This window comes from Phalacrocorax aristotelis, chromosome 11 (assembly GCF_949628215.1).
Source record: "Phalacrocorax aristotelis chromosome 11, bGulAri2.1, whole genome shotgun sequence".
NCBI classification, from domain to species: Eukaryota; Metazoa; Chordata; class Aves; order Suliformes; family Phalacrocoracidae; genus Phalacrocorax; species Phalacrocorax aristotelis.
In genome coordinates this window covers 2,596,747-2,616,260 of record NC_134286.1, presented here as the reverse complement: position 1 = coordinate 2,616,260, position 19,514 = coordinate 2,596,747, and the positions used below count along the sequence as shown (strand labels likewise).

General features: G+C 42.0%; 1 protein-coding gene across 1 annotated transcript in view; it reads left to right on the top strand.

Annotated features, from left to right (window-relative positions):
• Window positions 1-18,268, top strand: part of BRWD3 (bromodomain and WD repeat domain containing 3) — a 61,167-nt gene extending 42,899 nt beyond the window's left edge. Inside the window, exons 26-40 of the mRNA XM_075106610.1 lie at window positions 923-1,047; window positions 1,264-1,346; window positions 1,738-1,849; window positions 2,208-2,269; window positions 2,361-2,516; window positions 3,241-3,361; window positions 4,134-4,259; window positions 4,350-4,431; window positions 5,994-6,050; window positions 6,583-6,723; window positions 6,990-7,142; window positions 9,976-10,139; window positions 10,688-10,785; window positions 11,309-11,467; window positions 12,698-18,268. Of these exons, the coding sequence (XP_074962711.1) occupies window positions 923-1,047; window positions 1,264-1,346; window positions 1,738-1,849; window positions 2,208-2,269; window positions 2,361-2,516; window positions 3,241-3,361; window positions 4,134-4,259; window positions 4,350-4,431; window positions 5,994-6,050; window positions 6,583-6,723; window positions 6,990-7,142; window positions 9,976-10,139; window positions 10,688-10,785; window positions 11,309-11,467; window positions 12,698-13,476 (2,418 nt within the window). The 3' untranslated portion in view covers window positions 13,477-18,268. The remainder of the gene's footprint in view (window positions 1-922; window positions 1,048-1,263; window positions 1,347-1,737; window positions 1,850-2,207; window positions 2,270-2,360; window positions 2,517-3,240; window positions 3,362-4,133; window positions 4,260-4,349; window positions 4,432-5,993; window positions 6,051-6,582; window positions 6,724-6,989; window positions 7,143-9,975; window positions 10,140-10,687; window positions 10,786-11,308; window positions 11,468-12,697) is intronic.
• The last annotated feature ends 1,246 nt before the right edge of the window (window positions 18,269-19,514 follow it).

Below are 19,514 nucleotides of genomic sequence, written 5' to 3'. Positions count from 1 at the left end.
AGTAGGACGTTATGGTGTAAAGACCAAAGTGTATGGACAAGCTCCATTCAGCAGCATATCTAGCTAAGCACATTATTGTGTATGTTGTTAAATTCTCGGCAGAGCAAGGCAATATCTTACAACGTATTTTCACAAAATAAAAGTATTAAGGATTACTTGGCTAAACACTAGGTTTACATAGTTCTGTGGATTTTTCCTATCCTCTTGCTTTGAACCAGTGAGCCCCTGAATATTTAAGCCCCAGCGCTGCCATATTTTTTTCTGCATTGCTCAGATTTCGTATTGAGAGAAGAGCGCATGTATGTGCTAATATTCATACAGGTGTATGACAGTGGTTCTGTTAATGAAAATAATTGATTTACTGGAAAAAATATCCAGTTACTAGTCCTAGGAATTCAGTCATTCCAGCTGTAACCTTCAAAGGCATCACCAGTTTGTAAGGCAAAGGAAATGATATTTCATTTAGGGTAGAGGTCTTGCTGCCAGCTGACGTTTGACAGGACGTGAACATAAAGGCTATTGTTGAATTTCCGCTTTAAGAGGAAGAGTTTCCTTCTAGTTCCCCTGTACGTTGCTATTTAAGGGCGAGAGGCCCTGGGTTTAGTCAGGTGTAACCTTTGGTGCCGCCAGAGTGGCTAAAACCAGTGGAGTGTTCCTTAGAACCTTACTACAAAAGTTAAATAATGTCTGGGTATTCTGCTCACAAATCTACCCCGGGAATGAGCATCTTACATTTTTTCTGGTTTTATGGTGACTGTGATTGACTTTCAGTATTTGGAAAAGAAAACTTTTCTGGGTGAAATTACCTGGGCTGTAAAGTAGGAACGTATTTGTTTTTTATTAATATGTTTGGTACTTTAACAGGGCTGTTTTTGTTGTTAGCAAGTTAAAATCATATTGTTCCATGCTTATTGATAAATAGGAACAAGAATTTGTGAAGACGGTAGGAATTAAATATGAAGTTGGGCCGCCTACACTCTGCTGCTTGAAGCTTGCATTCCTAGATCCAATCACAGGCAAAATGACAGGAGAATCATTTTCCATAAAGTAAGTAGCTGAAATGCTGATGACATTCTTGGAGAGATTTCCTTGCAGTTTAGAAGCTTCCCCCTCCTATTCTTTTTCCTCTTGGAATTAATGGGGACAGCATTAATTTGTTATTACGCCAGCCTTGAGAACAAAATGCATGAAATGTGGTGTATTGTACATGTGGAGCTGTGTTTGTGGGTAACAGAAGCAATTTTTTGTGTCTGTTTCTTGAAGGTACCATGATATGCCAGATGTTATTGACTTCCTTGTGCTGCATCAGTTTTATAATGAAGCCAAAGAAAGGAACTGGCAAATAGGTGACTACTTCTTTCCCCGCTTGCGTATGTTCTGCGACATTTCTGCAGCTGTTTAATAGGATACAGTGTCTGTATTGCACGATGGAAACTTTATTTGATGTTTGCTACAATTTCTGTAGCAGGAAAGAAAGAGAAATGAGAGTAACTGTTACAAGGTCTGTGATAGCAGAAGAATGTCCGGTTATGTTGTAATTTGAGGTGTGGAGGCAGCTGTGACTAATTAACCAGAGCCCTGAAAGCCCTCCCTTTAGGGGAAGGGTTGGATTCCTGTAGTGCAAAATGTAAGAATCGAAGTAGTGCACTTATGAAAGGTGAAGTCGATTCTCCAAAAAGAAGCATTTAGCAATTATTTATGTTGTTCTTTTGCTGAATGCAATCTTCTTCCTTACAGGGGATAGATTTCGCAGTATAATAGACGACGCTTGGTGGTTTGGAACTGTGGAGAGTCAGCAGCCTTTCCAGGCAGAATATCCTGATAGTTCCTTCCAGTGCTACTGTGTTCAGTAAGTGTTTACATAGCTTAATGTGTCACACATGTTTACATGCTCTGCGTCTCCTGGACGTTTACATGCAACGTGTACCCCAGGAACTAGGAACCTTTTTCCCATTTCAGTACATAATCAGCCACTTCGGATTTATTTATCTAATAATTAACTTATTCCTAAAACAACACTTTTAATGTAAACAGCAGGGCAGTAAATATATAGGAGATAGGAGAGAAAAATAAGGAGTTTGAATGTAGCTACTGATGTGTCTTGTTTCTAATGGGCATGACCTTTTTGGTTTAAATCTGTTAGAGAAAAGGTGTATTTTTATATTCAGCTTTAATTTATGCATTTGAATGTATCTTTTTTTTAATAGCTGGGACAATAACGAAAGAGAGAGGATGAGTCCATGGGACATGGAACCAATTCCAGAAGGAAGTAAGTGTGTGTTAAATTCACGTCCATATACAAAGGAAACAATTTTTTGCCGCTGCTAATACTTAACTGTTGTTGAATTCTTCATATTTAGCTGCTTATCCGGAGGAGGTTGGTGCTGGAGTTCCTGTGACTCCAGATGAGCTGACAGCTCTTCTCTACAAACCCCAGGAAGGAGAATGGGGGGCCCATTCCAGAGACGAAGAATGTGAACGAGTGATCCGGGGGATTGAGCAACTTCTTTCCCTTGGTATGTTTGGAGGGAAAAAGTGGAAGGATTAAGAATATCAGCATGGCAGCACATGAGTGAAGAGCAGACAGGATGGAGTGTTGGGAGTTGGTGTGGAGGAGCTGAAATATGCTCAACTAAATCGTTGAAAAAGGCCTTGAAAATTTCATGTGGTGTCCTTTTCGGTTATACTCCCTCTTTGCTGGGGCTTGACTTGCTTCCTTTCAGCTTAATGGGAACTCTCAGTGGGTCATACCTAAATACAAATGAGCACAACATTGAATTAAACCCCTCAAAAAATAACCAACAGGTCCTTACCAAACATCCTCACCAACAACTACCTTGTGCAACTGGTTTGTAGCAGTTTAATAGCATGCTATGATTTAAATTCTAGCCTATATTTATACACGGGACATGTCTGCACTCTGAGTTTATGTTGCTTGTTGTAGTATTTCTTTTGTAAGTGCATGTGCAATGTTGCTCTTTAGCAACAGGGTTGGCTGCTGGCATGCCAATCTCAGATGTGAATCTTGAACAAAAAACGCTTTTTCAAGAGTAGTTAACAGATGGTACAAGAGGAAGAACCCTACCCTGTGGGTAATGACGTACCCAGCCGTAGGTCGGTATTGTTTTGCCAAATTCTGAGAAAGAAAACCAAGAAACCATTATAAAGAATCTAGCTTTCTTCTAACTTCCCTTCTGGTATCTTCTGAGGCATCTAAATTATTTTGATCTTTTCTTTCAGACATTTCTAATCCCTTTGCTGTTCCAGTGGACCTTAGTGCCTATCCCATGTATTGCACTGTTGTTGCTTATCCAACTGACCTCACCACGATCAGGAGGAGACTTGAAAACAGGTTTTACAGGTCAGCCGAATTGTTATTTGTTTGCAGTCTACATTTACTATAGCCCCATCCAGGACAATATGTTTAGCTGAATACTACGTAATGCCACTTCAGCAATATATTTCTTTGAGCCAAAAGCGTACGATCAGACTCTATTTGGCTCGGGCAAAGTGAGTGCTGCTGAATAATAATTTCTTGTGGCCACATTGTTAAGGCCAAAGCTGGTATATCTGGATCTGGAGTGTTTTCTTTGCTTAACTGAGCCTTACTCTCTAGATGCGTTGTATGCAGGGCATATTTGCCTCATCGTTGTCTCTACAGTGTTTGAACCAGATGCTTTGTTTGTATTGCAGTTGCGAGAAGTGGGCTAAATAGAGCTGTAAACTGGAAATCTCAGGTTTTCCAATTTACTTGGGGATAAATAGTGCCCTGTTCTCCCCCCTGCCCCCCTCCTTTGAGGACCACTTTATCTCTCAGGCTTCCTCGAAGTGGGCACAGTCAGCAGTCTCCTTTAGTAGGTTTTTCCTCTTTTCATTCCATTTGTTGCTGATTTGAAGAGGGACATCATTTTTCCCCAAAGCTGTCACAGCCTGGCATGCTGGGGCAGTCAGCAGTATGTGAACAGAAACCACTGACCTTGGGCTCTGGCAACCTGTTTCCCCTGGACATGGATTACCTGATTCCTTTTTTTACTGAGGAATCCTGCTGATCTGAAAAGGAAAATAATGTAAACTGTCCTCTCCATCCCCTCCCTTTTTTTTCTTGTTTTTTTTTTTTCCCCCCTGTTTTTAAGGAGAATCTCTGCGCTGATGTGGGAGGTACGATACATTGAACATAATGCCAGGACTTTCAACGAGCCAGACAGTCCTATAGTCAAAGCAGCCAAAATTGTAACAGATGTCTTACTTCGCTTCATTGGGTAGGCATGGTTTTTTACTTTACGGACCTGACATCTTGAGTTTCTGAGATACTTGATTATGTATTTTTGGCTTTTGTTATTGCCCTGCAGGGATCAGAGCTGTACTGATATATTAGAAATCTATAACAAGGTAAAAGCAGAAGACCTAAGCAGTACTGATGAAGAGGAGGAGGTAAGACCATTAATTCTGGTCGTCAGAACTTTTTCCCTTTTTCAAACTCAGCACCTGGAAGAAGTTTGAGTAAAGATTTTTTGTTGAGTTTTTATTTTATGGGTAGATGCACTGAGTTTTTGAGATGAGCCTATTTAGGCCACTTGTGTTGCTCACCTGCGGCAATAAGCTCCCTCAAGTAAGTAAAAATGATTCTTGGAACTGCCTAGCTTTAATCTTACCTCAGTACATGATGTTTTGTTGCGCAAGGATGTATTAGGTAAGGGAAGCAGGAACTGGAGCTGTTACTCAGTCTGCCGAACCAGAAGGACGACAGCTCTCCTATTGTCAGCGAGGCAGCGGAGCTGCTTTTCTTACGTAATTCTGTGTCGTTTCCCATCAGTTGTACCATGGAGTGAAATGACAGGTAGAAACCAGGTTAGATATCGCTTCCTTTAGCTCCTTCTCTCTTTACACCTTCTCCCCTTAAAGACAGCTTGTAAACGTTTTGAAATACGCAAAGAAGCGACCTGCTATAACCTAAGCCACTTGGGCTTGTTTTACTTTTTCAGTGTTGCTTCCAAATACATGAGCTAGTGTAAGATGTACTGAGGAGGTTTCTTCCCTCCTCCCTTCCCCCAGACATACTCCGTTGTTGCAGTTTTTAAATACTTAAGTTAAACCTGATGCTGCTTGAGCACCTGTGTGCTTATGGCTGGTGCTGTTGTCCTGGGTTTGCATTGAAACTTAAGGCCTATACTACAATGTAATAAATTAATTACTACTATAAAACTGAAGATATAATAATGGCATCTATTTTCACAGACTGTTAAAAGAGTATTTTGAAGGAAGCGAGGGATTTCTGTGACTTAAATAGCAGACCCTCCTTTCCCAACCCAACCATCTTGTGCCAGTTGTGAATCTCGTCTGTCCCATGTCAAGCAGTGATCAAGCGTGTCCAAAATTGCTACGATATCACCTTCCTTTCTCTCCAGCCTTTCAAAGAGCTGGTTTAGAATATGTTTTGGTTTAGAATGTGTTTTAAAATGAGAAAGAAATTACTTTTAGATTCTCTGTAGGAACTTTCCTGTCCTGTCAAAGTTACTTATTTTCAATTACAGGTAGAAAGCTGTGTACAAAGGAGTTTTTCCTATAATTTCTGAATCCAGATTCTGAAAAGATTATTACATACACCTGATATAAGTTAGGCACTACATGAAGCCTGAATAAACTCAGTACAGGTGCTCAGGGCGTGAACATTTCAGCAGGGGAATACAGCTCTGCAAGAGTAGGACTTTGCTGAGTCTTAAGGACTGAAAAGAAGCCATTCATATTTCCCACGTATTTATATATGATTTCTGTGGAAGCAAACTTGGAAAAGAGATGAAACAGCTTATCCACCTAATTATTTTTTTAAGTTATTTTAGTTCTAGCTCGAAGCTAGTTTATGTTTTGCTCGAACCATTCACTGCATTTGAGTAGTTTCAAGTTACGTTTGTTGTTGGCTGTTACGTTTTAAGCCCCTTTTCCATTGCTGAGGGCGCACAGGCATGCCCGTGTGTAATCACTACCTTTGCCTTTAGGTGGCAGAAGTAGATGTAGATTCAGACGCTCCAGGAACTTCCTCTGGAAAAAGACGAGTGAGTAAACATTTCTGCTTGGTCTCGCTTGTGAAGGGCCACAGGCCAGGTACTTGAAACGCTCGGTTAGGTCTGGAATGGTTTAAATTTGTTGCAGCCTGTAGGAGTGTGTGAATTCAGTTGCATGAGTATGTAAGTGTTGGCAGACTAAGGAAGTTACTGGGCAGGAAAACTTACTTAAATGCTAAAGAATCTTTTTTTTTTTTTTCTTTTTAATTTGATTTGGAAGCCAATTGATTTCAGCCAATTTTCAATCAAAATTGGCTGAAAGCTGACAAAACCAGCAAGGCTGGATCTGAAATGCTGCACACCTCTGATGTGTCTCAGTGTTCATATATTACCAGAAGAGGCATATTTCTACAATTTGCATACTGCATATTGCTGTGCCATCAGCTCTGCTTTAGTCTTACCGCCATTCTGGTTTTAATTGTGGAAATCCGCTTTGAACCATAACACTAGTAAATTAATGGGACCTTAAAGTGAAAAATCGGAATATTCTGAAAAATGATGAAAGACATCTGTTTCCCTGCAGGTAAGGCGGCGAATAAAAAGACAGCCCATGAAAGCAAGTCCTGATGCTTGGAAAGAGCAATGCAAGCAGTTGTTAAACCTGATTTACGAAAGAGAGGACTCGGAGCCTTTTAGGCAGCCAGTTGATCTCTTCTCCTATCCTGTAAGTATAACTTCCATATGCGAAATTAAAAAAGCCTGTTGTTCATCGTTTGGCAAAACATCCAGGCCGGGCACGTTTCTAGCCTCTGCCTTTCTGAGCTGGCACGTACTGTGTTCTGTGCACTCATGTTTTCAGAGAATTATCTGCAGTAACTCTCAAGTAGAAATAATGACTTGAGAGTCACCGCTGTGGATAATCACTTAGGTGATCACTTTTATTGCCATAGGATTTGTCAGCCTTTGTTATTTTCTTGTGTACTCTTACAGGATTATCGAGATATTGTAGACACCCCTATGGACTTCAGCACTGTGAAAGAAACCTTGGAAGCAGGAAACTACACTAGTCCCTTGGAATTCTACAAAGATATTCGTTTAATATTCTGCAACTCTAAAGCTTACACTCCTAATAAAAAGTCTCGAGTAAGTAATAAATCCTAATCCCTTCTTTACAAAGACCCTGGCCCCACGTGCTGAATCCAGGACATGAAATAAGGTCTGTATCTGGAGAGCGAAGCGCTGCATTGTGAAATAAAAATAAGCAGTGTATGTCAATTCTGAGACCTACGGTTATAAATTTGCTTTGTTCCGCTCATGCAGATCACTTCTGAATTTCATTCTCATCTGAACACTCTGAGCTGAAAGCTTCTGAGAAGTTGTATGGTTACTGTTGCAGCCATTTCTTTGAATAGTTGTAGCAGGAAACTCATCACCGGTTGCTTTTATTTTTCCAGTAATTTATTCCTGGAAACAAGGCTATCAGCTTGATAACTGCATATAGAGAGAGTAGGGTCTTTTTTTAATCTCCTATTAATGCAAGTATTAGCCTATATTTCTACTGAGAGCACTATAATACTTAATTTTTTTCAAGTTTACTTGGTATACTTGCCAAGATTTTTGCACAGTGTTGCCTGTGTTTCCCAGATACTAATCTTGTTTTTTTTTTTTCCTGCGTGCAGGAATAGGCACAAAAAATGTTTAGGGCTCCAGTCCAATACAGGATATGGCAAGAGGGAAAGGGGAGATCAAAATGTTAGGATATGGGTATTTTTATATGAGCTAGGTAAAATGACTGCTAAGTGTGTGACTGCCCGTGCAGACATGGCTATGTTGGATGCGTGTTCCTGTGCGGTACGTTGCCTGCCAGCTTTTCCTAACGTGCTAAATGATCAAACGATTCTAAAATTTTCAAGTGTTGTAACAATACATTGTTGATGCTCAAAAAAATCACAAGCTGGCACGAGGACACAGATGCAGTTTTTAGCGCCGTTGATGCAAAATAGAACACGAGCGGTCGACGTCGTTGTGATATAAAAGGAGACAGAATTTCGACTGTTTCCAGACATTAAATTGTGATGACCTTGTTATTGTTATGAGAAGCTGCGTACTGAATAAGGTGCTTAAGTTGTGACAAAATCACATCTCTGAAACGCATCATTTAGCATAGGTTAGTGTGCTGGTCACAGAGCTGCCTAATATTTCTTGTGTAGAAACAGGAGCACTTATAAACTCTTAAGAAACACATGCCATTTGGGACTAGACTGAGAGACTGTTACTTCAAGCACAGTAATACACAGAACTTAATATTACTGTAAAATCTTCGTGTGGCACCTGACATGGTTTGACACAAGATTTTACTACACTAGGCGCTGTCACACAGGAGGAGGAAGCAGAGTGTGCTGCGAAGAGCGTTCACTGCACGTGTAAACGGCGCTGGGTGGGAGGAAGCAGGAGGTTGAGCGGCCTTACTTGTCACTTGAGGAGTAATAGTTCATCAGTGGAGTAACAACTCCTGTGTTTTGTGTATAGCGGGATGATGAGAGTAAGCTTGAAGTAGGATGATGCTGTAGGAGAGGGGAGCTCTGGCTGAGCGTTAGTGTGAAAGAAAGCACAAAGTTGCTGTCGTTGAAGGCAGATTGAACTCTTGGTGTTGAATAAGGGCTGAGAGGTGGGCTGTGGGTAAGCTCTGAAGGTAAAGATCAGTAACTTCTGCTCACTTTATTAGAAGAGAAGTCTGTAAAGGATTTCAAGACGACAGGTGGTTTGAGGGTGCATTGTGTGTGCTTGATATCAGAGTAAACTTGGTGAGTTATTTACTGCTGCACGCTCCCTGGGAGCTTCCCTGTGGATGAATAACTGAACAGCTTGTGAGTCAACTCCCAAATTACTTTAATAGAGTGGCTCATCAATATCCATTTGCTTAAATACTGTGAAATGCCTCATTGAGATGATCCTTGCTGGAGGGCTGGGGCACTCAGCTGGGCCTTCTGCCACTGCAGGTTCGTCTGCTGCCAAATGTGTGCCAACATCCTGAGGTTTTCTAGCCCATTTTACTGTCTTTGCAACAGCATCCTGAATGGAGGCAGGAGGAGCAGAGTAATACATACCAGAGCTAAAGAAAGAGACATTGCTAACGCATAGGGGTCTGGGCAAAAATGAAGTTATATGAATGTAAAGAAAATCATATCAAAGAGATGTTATATTCAGACAGACTGCAAGAGGTCTGAGGATAAGATGATAACATCATCTTCATGGTGTTTCCACAGTTTTCAGAAGACTGTGCAGCAGAAGGGTATAGGTATGAGGAAGGAGTCAAGAACTTTATTTCTGCTGAGTTTGAACTATTAGTTTGTTGTAACTCAAACACATCCAAGGTAAAATCCTGAACAGAAGCACATGCAGTCTGAAATATGGAGAAATAACCGTGAGTGAATTTGTGGATGAGGCTACACAGAGGCAAGGCCTAGAAAGGGGATGGGAAGATGGCTTAAGGATTTTGACATCTGGCTTAGAGAAATTAGGAAAGAGGACACTTTAGTTGGCTTCTGTGTGCAGCTCTGTAGGGGTGGTGTAAGGACTTGTGACTAGGGAATTAAAGCAAAAAACAAAGGTGAGGGGGCAGCAAAGTTCAAGTGGTTTTCCCTTGGTACTTCAAGTTGTCTTATGGCATGCTTCCGTGCTTTGTGGAGATTAAAAAAGGAGGCTGTATTTCAGGAATCTAGATATCCATTTTCCTTTAACTGTAAATATTTTGTACTGTAAGTAATTAAATCCTTTTGTGAAAACACTTCCTGTTGCGAGAACGCACATGTACCACAGAGGGGAATTATCTATGAAGAACCTCGTAGTTAAATGTCACCATGAATTTTTCTTCTGTGCTACAAAGTCTGGGCATCTTCATGATTTTTTTTTTTTTTCCCCTTGATCCTCTAGTTATTCTACCTCTAACAAGTATGACCATGCTTTCTCACTCCAGATTTACAGCATGACACTTCGACTCTCTGCCTTATTTGAAAATCATATGAAAAATATCATCTCCGAGTACAAGTCAGCAATGCAATGTCAGAAGAGGAAAAGGCCACGGTACCGAAAACGGCTAAGAAGCAGTAGCAGTTCACCATCAACTAGCAGAGCATCTAGGTAACGTCATGATAGCAAGACTTGCTCTCAGTGTCATTTGAGATGCCGGTGGTAGACATGCCTGCATGAATAAGCACTCAGTAACAGTATTGCTCGTTTCCTGATGCACTTGCTCTTTTGGGTGATAAAAGCAGGAGCTCAAATTCCGTCCTCAATTTGTAGTTTGTGCATAATTCTGGTAAACGAAAGACCGTATAATTAGACGTATTTCCCCGGCAGAAATGGAAAAGCAGGTCTCTTTTTGCCTTTGTTTAGTAACTGTTGAAAAAAGTGTTTTATAATACTTTTCTGACTTCCGTATGATCCATTATCTAAGTAAACTGAGTATTTGTTTTAGAAGGTGAGATACAATCTTGTTCTTGCAAACTCATATTCAAACAGAATGATATTGCCACTAATTTTAGTATTACTATACCTGTGCAAGCACTGGGAAGAGATCATCAGTGTTGTGTATTTGCTGCAAAAAACCATGGCGCTTTGTGGGGAAATTGGTTTTGAGTCTTCTGGTGCTAACGATTTTGTCTCTTTGGGGTATTTTCTGTCTTCAGCCCAAAAGGGAAACAGAAGCAAATGAAGATTCAACCTAAACCCAACCAGAATACCTCACTCCCTTTGACCAGAACTAGTTCTTCAGTTTCATCTCATGGTGAGGAGAAATTCTCTAAAACGCATCCTTTCCCATGCAGCAACTTGTATGTGCACAATGATGAAAAAGCTGAAGGATGTTTCATGTTCAGTTTAAATCTTAAATTCATGACACATGCAAAACCCACCTGTTGAAAGAGCAAGTAGCAAGGTCATGTAAATACGGTGTCAGTAGACTGTGTTAGCTGAACTTGGCCCTCCAGCTGTTGGTAAGTTGTTGGTAAGGGTCAGAGAATAGGGAACCTGGGTCTGTCCTTGGTAAGGATGAATCCAGTGACAAGAGGCTGGACTTCCTGTATGCAGGCGGTTCTCATACAGCGATTGCAAATATGTTAAGCTTACTTTGCATTATGCCCCAGAGAAATCAGTCTTTTCATGGCTGCAGAGGCAGCTTGGTGAGATTAACTTCCTGACTTGGGCTGTTAATTCAGGTGACACAAAACTTCCCCAAAACGCTTTGCGTTACAACCCTATAAATAGAGGATAAAAGTGACTCTGTCATATTAGTGGTGTCCTGTCTACAGTTTCAGATACAGCAGAAGAACCTCTGGGTTCAGCCACTGGTGAAGAGATGGAAGGCCAGCCATCTTCCTCAGGCTCAAATGCACAGAACCGAAGTGGAAATACCGTTGATCCAGGGAAAAGTAGGCCAATCAGGAGTAAATCTACACCAGTGAAACAAGGTGAGAAATAATAAGTATTGTGTTCTTTGAGCGACTGGTTTCACTAGAAATGAAAAGTGTTGCTTCTGTCTGATGTTTATGATATTCTTGCCTGAGTCTAGCATTATACTATATCCCCAAACCATACTGAAAAATTGAATTTACCTCACTTCTTAGAGTTCTGTGGTCTCTTGTCTGAAGCGTGGCATGCACATGATGCCACATGTGCTTCAGTGAAGCCCCTTAAAATTTCTCCAGATGGAAAAGCTGGATTGCTCTTAAACTTCTTGAAGTTCTTTCAGGAGTTACAAAAAGGCGAGCCGAACGAAAAGAATCCCCACCCCAAAACCTTGTCCTTTCATTAATCAAGTTGAAACCAAAGATGAAAAAAAGTTCTAGAAAAATTTAAGTATTTTTGTCGTAATCAAGACTAAGTGGTTGTGATTAGAAGGGAAACACTTTGAAAACTGTGGTGTTTTGTCGGTTGGACATGTTAATCAGACCTTCCACTGAGGTAGGCATTGAACGAGCATCGGCTGTAACCCTGAAGCCTTTGCCGGGTCCGTACGACTGTGCTGTAGCAGCGTTGTATGCTGCAGGTCAGCTTTTGGTATCCCATGTTAAGGAAGATCTTTAATCTTCATTGTCAGATTCCTAACTCCAAAAACGTGCACTGTTTTGGGTCCCAAGCCCGCAAGATACTTTATATAATATTTTTAAGTTAAGGTGCTCAGCAGTCCTGGTGAGCTGTCTTGGGTTATTTACTGCCTTGAAACTGTGCTTGCCACAGGTGTTCCCTGGAGTGAGCCTTTTGAGAGCATGCATTTGGTGGGGAACAAATACTGCTTGCAGAGTGTTATTTTAATGTATGCAGGTTTGAAATGTATATTAGAGTTTTTCCTGCCTTGGCACCCGAGGTAAGATTCATCTGACTAAATGTTAGATGTTTGTGTCTAACCTAGTCACTTTGGGCTCCTTTTATTGACTGGATCTTCACTGAACTCTTAGTCAAGAGGGTTGTCAGTTCTTGCTTCCAGATAAGATGACCTGTGTTTACTTTGTCTGATAAATTTTCCCCTAGAGTACCTGTTTGTCTCCGCAGCCTGTAAAGGTCGCCTGTGGTGAGTAGCTCAGAGCTGGATCATCCCCAGAGCACACCTCAAAGGCAGATGAGGCGAATCCCACTTTTTGTATCCTACTTGGCTCTGGCGTGATGATGATAACCGATAGGGTTATTTTGTGTTTGCTTAGATCACTCTCCTGATGGACCACTTACAAATGGTGATGGCAGAGAACATCGGACAGGAGTCAAGAGGAAGTTAATAAGTGCATCAGAAGACGATGAGCATCTGGAGGAGGCGGAGGAAGAGGAAAAGAAGAAGAGAGAATTGAAGGAAAAATCTGGTTTATCTTCATCAGAAAGTGGGGAATCGGGATCCAGTTCAAGTTCTGAAAGCAGAAGCGGCTCCGATTCAGACTCTGAATCAACATCTAGGACAGATCAGGATTACATCGATGGAGACCATGACTACAGCAAAGTTGTGCAATCCAAAAAACCCAAACGAAAAATCAAAAGAAAGATCACCGGTGGGAAGCGGAATTGGCAGGGCAGAGGGACAGGGAGGAGAGGTAGATGGGGGAGGTGGGGGCGATGGAGTAGAGGGGGAAGAGGCGGTAGAGGCGGAAGAGGCTGTGGCAGAGGAAGAGGTGGCGGCAGGGGAGGAAGAAGAGGCCGAGGAGCCTCGCGAGGAGCCACCAGAGCGAAGCGTGCCCGAATTACAGATGACGAATTTGAAAACCTGTTTGGAGGACAGTTTGGTGAAAACGTGTTTGGAGGGCGATTCAGTAGACCGCCTCGAATCAAAACACGGAACGAGGGCAGGAGAACTGTCTTGTACAATGACGATTCTGATAATGACAATTTTGTGCACACCGAGGATCCTTTGAACCTTGGTACTTCCAGGTCAGGCAGGGTGCGGAAAATGACAGAAAAAGCCAGGGTCAGCCATCTCATGGGATGGAATTATTGACAGATGAAAAACTTTGGAACAATTTTAAAAGAACTTCAATGGCCTTCTACTGCAGGGATTTTACCAGAAAATCTACCAAGCAAGTTGTGCGGGGACTCCACTCACGTTTCACAGTGGTGCTTTTCCATTACGTCAGTTTGCGTTTGTTTTGAAACTTCAGATCGCCACACTTCATTGGTCAAAACTAGCCTTAGTCATTAGGCCTTAAATTGCAGAAATTCTTCCCCACACACTACGAGTTCATCACATTAAAGAGGCTTCCAGCTTCTCAATAAGAACATGACATTTTGAGTCACGATTATGACTTCTCTCCCTTGTTTTGTTTTTGTATTATAGAAATAGCACCTTCTTACAGAGTTTTTATGTGGTTTCTGCCATAAATCCTTATACACAGTAATAATTATAACTTTTGCACAATACACCAATCCTAAAGGCAGCTATAAAATGTTTACAGTTTATATATTGTAAGAAGGATCTGGATTATTTTAATCTTCCCAGGCCAAACGTTCATGAATTGTGCTGAACTGAAGTATGTCTATACTACAGTTGCGGGGGTCCTGATGTGCTTTCTATCGGTTCTTTATTCGTGTAAAAAGTGACAAAGGGTTGGTGCCTTGTAAATATGTAGCAAACCTTTGATGTGGTGTGTCCTATGTGTGCATTAACTTTATTAAAAAGAGAATACTTGAGAAGTATGAATATCTAGACAAAAGGTGCCAAATGCAAAAGTTACTTGCATCTATTTTCTTTTTGTCCGCTCATATTTTTATAGTATTAATAGAGATTGTGCAGCTAAGGGGTAACTTCAACATTTGAAAGGTTCCTCCTCTTCAAAGCATAACGTGATTTTTAATAGTAGCTCAGCTACCTCTATTTACAACTACTGGAAGCTTAAAAGAAAATAGATGCTATTATTCAGTACGTGTTGAAGAAGAGGCAAGAAGGAGCGTAGAGGGATGGAGTTGCTTGCGAAGTTGTAGAGTAACTATATCTCCATTATATTGACACAACGAAAACAAATCTAAGTAATTCTCAGAGTTTTCAGAAGCGTAAGGTTCTCAGCAGCTGGTGGTTGGTTTGTGCGGATAGGCTGACTGGCTCCCGCGCATTTCTGCTGCCACGTGCTCGGTGCAAAGCTGCGTTTGGTTTAATTTGCCCCTTCCTTGAGGGCGATGAGGCGATGAGGGGGCTGAACGGAGCGCGGGTACCTCTGGTGGCTGGCAGTACGGATGGGCTCCGGTTCACATCCTGCAGGCGGGCTCTTGTATCTCAAGCTTCCAGAAGAGAATTCGTGTTGCACTGTACTCTTGTCGTCCTGAAAAGTGTTGAAACCAGAAATTGTTTTGGTAGTTATAGTACAGTATGTGGCGACGTTTGTAGTCTTGCTCCTCGGTGAACAGAAACAGGTGTTTGGCATGAGCAGCCTCTGGCTTCGTAGGGTCTGGCTGGAATATATATGGGACTTCAGTTTCCTCCCCTTGTCTAAATGAATCTGACAGTTCTAGCTTGGTTAAGAGAGTGAGTTCGATGACGCAGAGAGAGCAAACAAAAAGACTAGAAAGTTTTGGTGGAGTTTTTCAAGAATATATATATAATTTAAAAAACAAACAAACTTTCATCCAATATCCCTAAATTCTTCTGTGCACAGCTTGGTCAATAATTCTGGAAAACCTCAGGCAGCAAAGAGTGACCCATGTATATTCTCAGATGCAGAAGGAATTTAATTTTTGACTTTCTATATTAAGCACTAGCTATTTTATCTCGCTTTCCAAAAATTCTAGTTAGATGCAAAATGACTTGAAAAAATGCAGAGGTTTAGTTTTGTGATGGAGGAGAGTATATCCGAAATTGCTCAGAGCATTAATACGAGTTTATGGTACAGTACAAAAATCACACTTTTAATTTTTTTAAGGAATGTTTTGAAGGGCTGTAATCAGTTTCTGGACTTGATTCAGTTGCGTTTTGGTGGGGGAGGTGTATGGAAAGTGCAGAGGCTCTCCTAGTTCTGTACTGGGCTTTAAAATATAAACACCTGTCCTGTCATCTCTCTCATATATATGTATATATATATACACACTTATATATTTATAAGAAATGTGTTATTTCTTTGACTGGTTGGTCCTTCTACATATGGTAACCAGGAATAGCATGTAAGCATCAGTCCATAGTCAGAATCATACCCCTTTTAGATCAGTCCTGTTGAGCTAATGTAAACACTATCGTTTCTGTTCTAAAGCCTGAAAAATCTTGAAATGCAAAAGAAATGCTTTTCATATATTTCTGACAGGCCGAAGATCCACTTACTTATTTATTTTGTGTAGGGGCTGGGGAGAGATAAAACACGTGGATTCCAGAGAAATCGCTTTATAAGTTTGTGCATTTTAGCAGCAATTAGAATAATACTTACTCTGTTCTTAAGTGTATCTTTTCTATGTAATGAAGTACTGTGAAGATAACAGTGAAGCATCACTTTGCTGTGGCGTAAGTATTAATCAAAAGTGTTCCATGATTAAGAGCTAGACAGCAGGGTGTGCTACAACAACAGAACTATTGCTTCTTGTAAAAAAAAAAAAAAAAAAAAAAAAAAAAGAAGAAAAAAAGCTTTTTTTTGTGCATGAGAACCTTTTTTATAAGCATGAAAGAAATAACTTGGGTTTAGAGACGTTATTTTTACTTGCTTTTGTAGCCGGATTCTTCCTCTGAGTTAGGCGATCGATTTCTCATAGCCTCCTTCTGTGGAATAGTTACAATTTCGTAGTAACTTGGACGCTTTCTCTCAAAGCCCGGGTCCTGTTAGGAGCCACTTATAGTTGCAGAAAACTTCGTATCAGCCCAGCAGCTGCAGCAGAAGTGGTAAAATGATTTACACCTTGTGCCGTCTCGCTGCCTGACCCAGGACCTGGGTGCTTCGCCAGCACCTCGTGAAGTTGCCGAGCTCCTGCCAGGCTGCACCGCCCCGTGCGTTGCAGAGTCACGACCGTAGTCTCTCTCCTTGCACTTTTAACCAAAAACTCCCAAACTCTGCCCAAGAAGAGGGTTTGCAGGTCTGGTTACGGATCCGATTCCTGCAGGCTAACAAGGCGTGCAGGCAGGCCAGGGGTTCCTCTGCTGCTGTAGCATTAATTCTTGGGCATCGGTGCTTCAAAGTTTTCTCTGGATGTGCAGTCTTGCGTGATCCCTTCCCGAGTCACCGGGGGACTCGTGGGCATTCAGAGACACCTTGGAGACCCAGGGCTCGCGCCCCGAGGGGCTTCGCTGGCAGCGGAGCGCGAGCCCCACGCGCTCCATCCTCTGGGGGGACGGGGCTGACAGTCTTGTGAGCATCTGTGTTGTCAGACTTCTCCTGGCTGCAAACCTGCTGCCGCCGTAGCGCTCCCGCTTCTTCCCGGGCCAGGGCACGCATGACGAAGCCGATTTTGCAGTAGCGATGTGCTGTTGTCTCAGTTCAGCCCAAACTTTGCCTGCTTTTTATTTTCTCTATCGCCTTTTGGCTTTCTCTTTGCCATGCTCCACCTCTCCTCTTTAGCTTCCCGTTATTGCCCCTGTAGGTTCTTTCAGGTGCTCTTTCGGAAACATCTCGATGATCTTTATTTCGTCTAGATTTAATTCTTTATTATCCCTCTTTTCCCCCAAGACTTTCCATATTTGTTGTATCTGCCTTTGCTAGCAACAACCCCCAATCGCTGGAGGTGGATTTAACGAAGATGGAAAGCTTGAGGGCTGCTCCGCGCTCCCGCGGCCGCCCGTACCCCGAGGGGAGATGCTGCCGGCTCAGCACGTGCCTCCCCGTGCCCCGGTGCCGGAGGTAGCGGGGAGGCGCGGCCGCGGGGCTGCTCCCAGTGCGGCCATACGCGCAGCTGCGTAAGCCAGCGCTCGGCTCCGCCTGGTGTCCCTCAACGCGTGTGCTCCCTTCTGCTGGATTACTCCTTTTTTTCTTTTTCCCCTTTGCTGTGTGAATTGCAGTTGATGTAACCCTCGTAGAAGTCGCGTGCTTCCAGCCTCACGAGATACTTCTGGTTTAAATAACCCGTGAAACTTTTATGCCAGTGCTTGAACTTCGCTGGGTCTCGGCAGTTTTATCGCTCCTCTCTCTCTTTCAAGCGCTCCTTTCTCCATAAACTGAGCAAGGCCACCCCCTTATCGCAGTCGCCCCCACCCTGCAAATAAACAAGCGAAATAGAATCGCGAAGAAGTAATTGGTGGAGGATTTTTTTGGGCCGCCTAAAGTTTTGCGTCCTGTTGCGCCTTTTAAATTTCCCTGAACGTTTTCTTAAATGTACGCCTCGGCTGCTTCTCCTGCACGAAGGCAGGCAGACTGCGTGGTCCCAGAGCACTGAAAAGGTCTGACACCGGGTGCATATAAACAGGGTTTTCAAGTAATTAAAAAAAAAAAAAATATGGAAAGACCAACGCCCATGCATTTGCTCTTGAATAATGTTTGGAGGCTCTTTTGGCTGCAAAAAGCAAGGTGAACCTCGTCAAGCGATTGAAAAGGCGGCTCCTGCGTGTCTCTGGGATAGCTTTTGGCAACCGTTCAAAATCACACAGTATTAACGTGAGACAATAAGTTTAAATCACTAATTTTTGATAAGAATTTGATTAATACGTCATCTTTAATCTGAGAGCAGTGAGTGAGGGAAAATTGAGTAGCTGTAGGTGTAAGGGTATCTTGTCAGCCCTGACTTGGAGTGTCCTGCTGTCGATGGTCCGTGTCATGAATTCAGTGTTTTAAACATGTATTTGTGTGTTTACATTTCTTGATTTTATTGTCGGGGTTGTGTTTTGTTTTTTTTTTTTAAAAAAAAACCCGTCATGCAAAGTTTCCTAAAATGCTAATTCTTTACACGATAGACTGAAGGAGCAGTTAACAATCCAAGGATAAATCTATATTTAGTATTGTAGGGAGCTGTCATTGTGTTCTTACAAGTATGTATTATAGAAAATTACTGCGCATGTGCGATAGATAATTTTCAAATATTAGTATATCGGAGGTTTACGCATTGAAAAAAAAAAAACTCCTTTATGTACAGTAAGTAACAGCCTGCAAAATTTAGTCTAAAAGTTGTCTTTTTTAGTATTAGAAATGCAAGGACCTGTTGGAAGCTTGTACATTTTGAATATGTCATGTTCAGCCCACAGCAAACTTACGCAACTGTGCTATGAATCCCTGAAAAATTAGATTTCCAGTGGAATTGCTGTCACAGCCTTAACTCTAGTGTTATAAAAATGGTGCTTAAATACACTTATGTGCATGGGTGTGGGTACCTGGTAAGGGATTGTCAGAATCTAAAGCGAAAGCGAGCGGCTCGGTGCTGCCCTTGTGGGCGCACGCTCGTGGCAGATAACCGCAGCCGCACTCGGGAGCTGACAGACGTGTAAATATTTGGGAAATATTTAAACCGGTGGACGATTAAGAGCAGTTTTGGGGTTGTCAGTTGGCGAGCACTGCGTATCTTCCCGATTTCGGGGTGCGAGAGAAGCAGCCGGGGTGGTGAGAGGAGCTGCTGCGGGGCCGGGGGTCCCGCGGGCCTCGCGGCGGCGCCGCTCCGTGGCGGATAAGATCAAAATCCTCCATGTCTTTTCCTAAAACTGCCTCGGATATACTCGGATATACTCGGAAATCAAAGTCTGATGATTATTTTTCTGTAGAAATACTAATCTAGGCTATTCTTTCCTCCATGGATCGTTATAGCAGACTTCATTTAGAAATACCAGTTATGTCGGAGCAATGAAATTCACGTGATTTAGGCTCTCCAGTTCATGGTCTGGATGATATAAAATACTGCAAAAATGCACAAAACTATTAGAATTATGTCTACTTTCTATATTGATTTTTTTTTTTTCCAGGTGATATTTATGCCCATATCTTCACATCCGCTATCTCAGGTCCCTTTAAATGAATACTTCAGGGATTTTGATGCCACTTGTTGGCAGACCAAATGTAATATTTATATGCAATGAGCTGTTAGTTTTTGTATTGTACAAATGTAAATTTGTAAAGAGTTTTTTCTAGAGTTTTTTTGAAGTCACTTATGTAA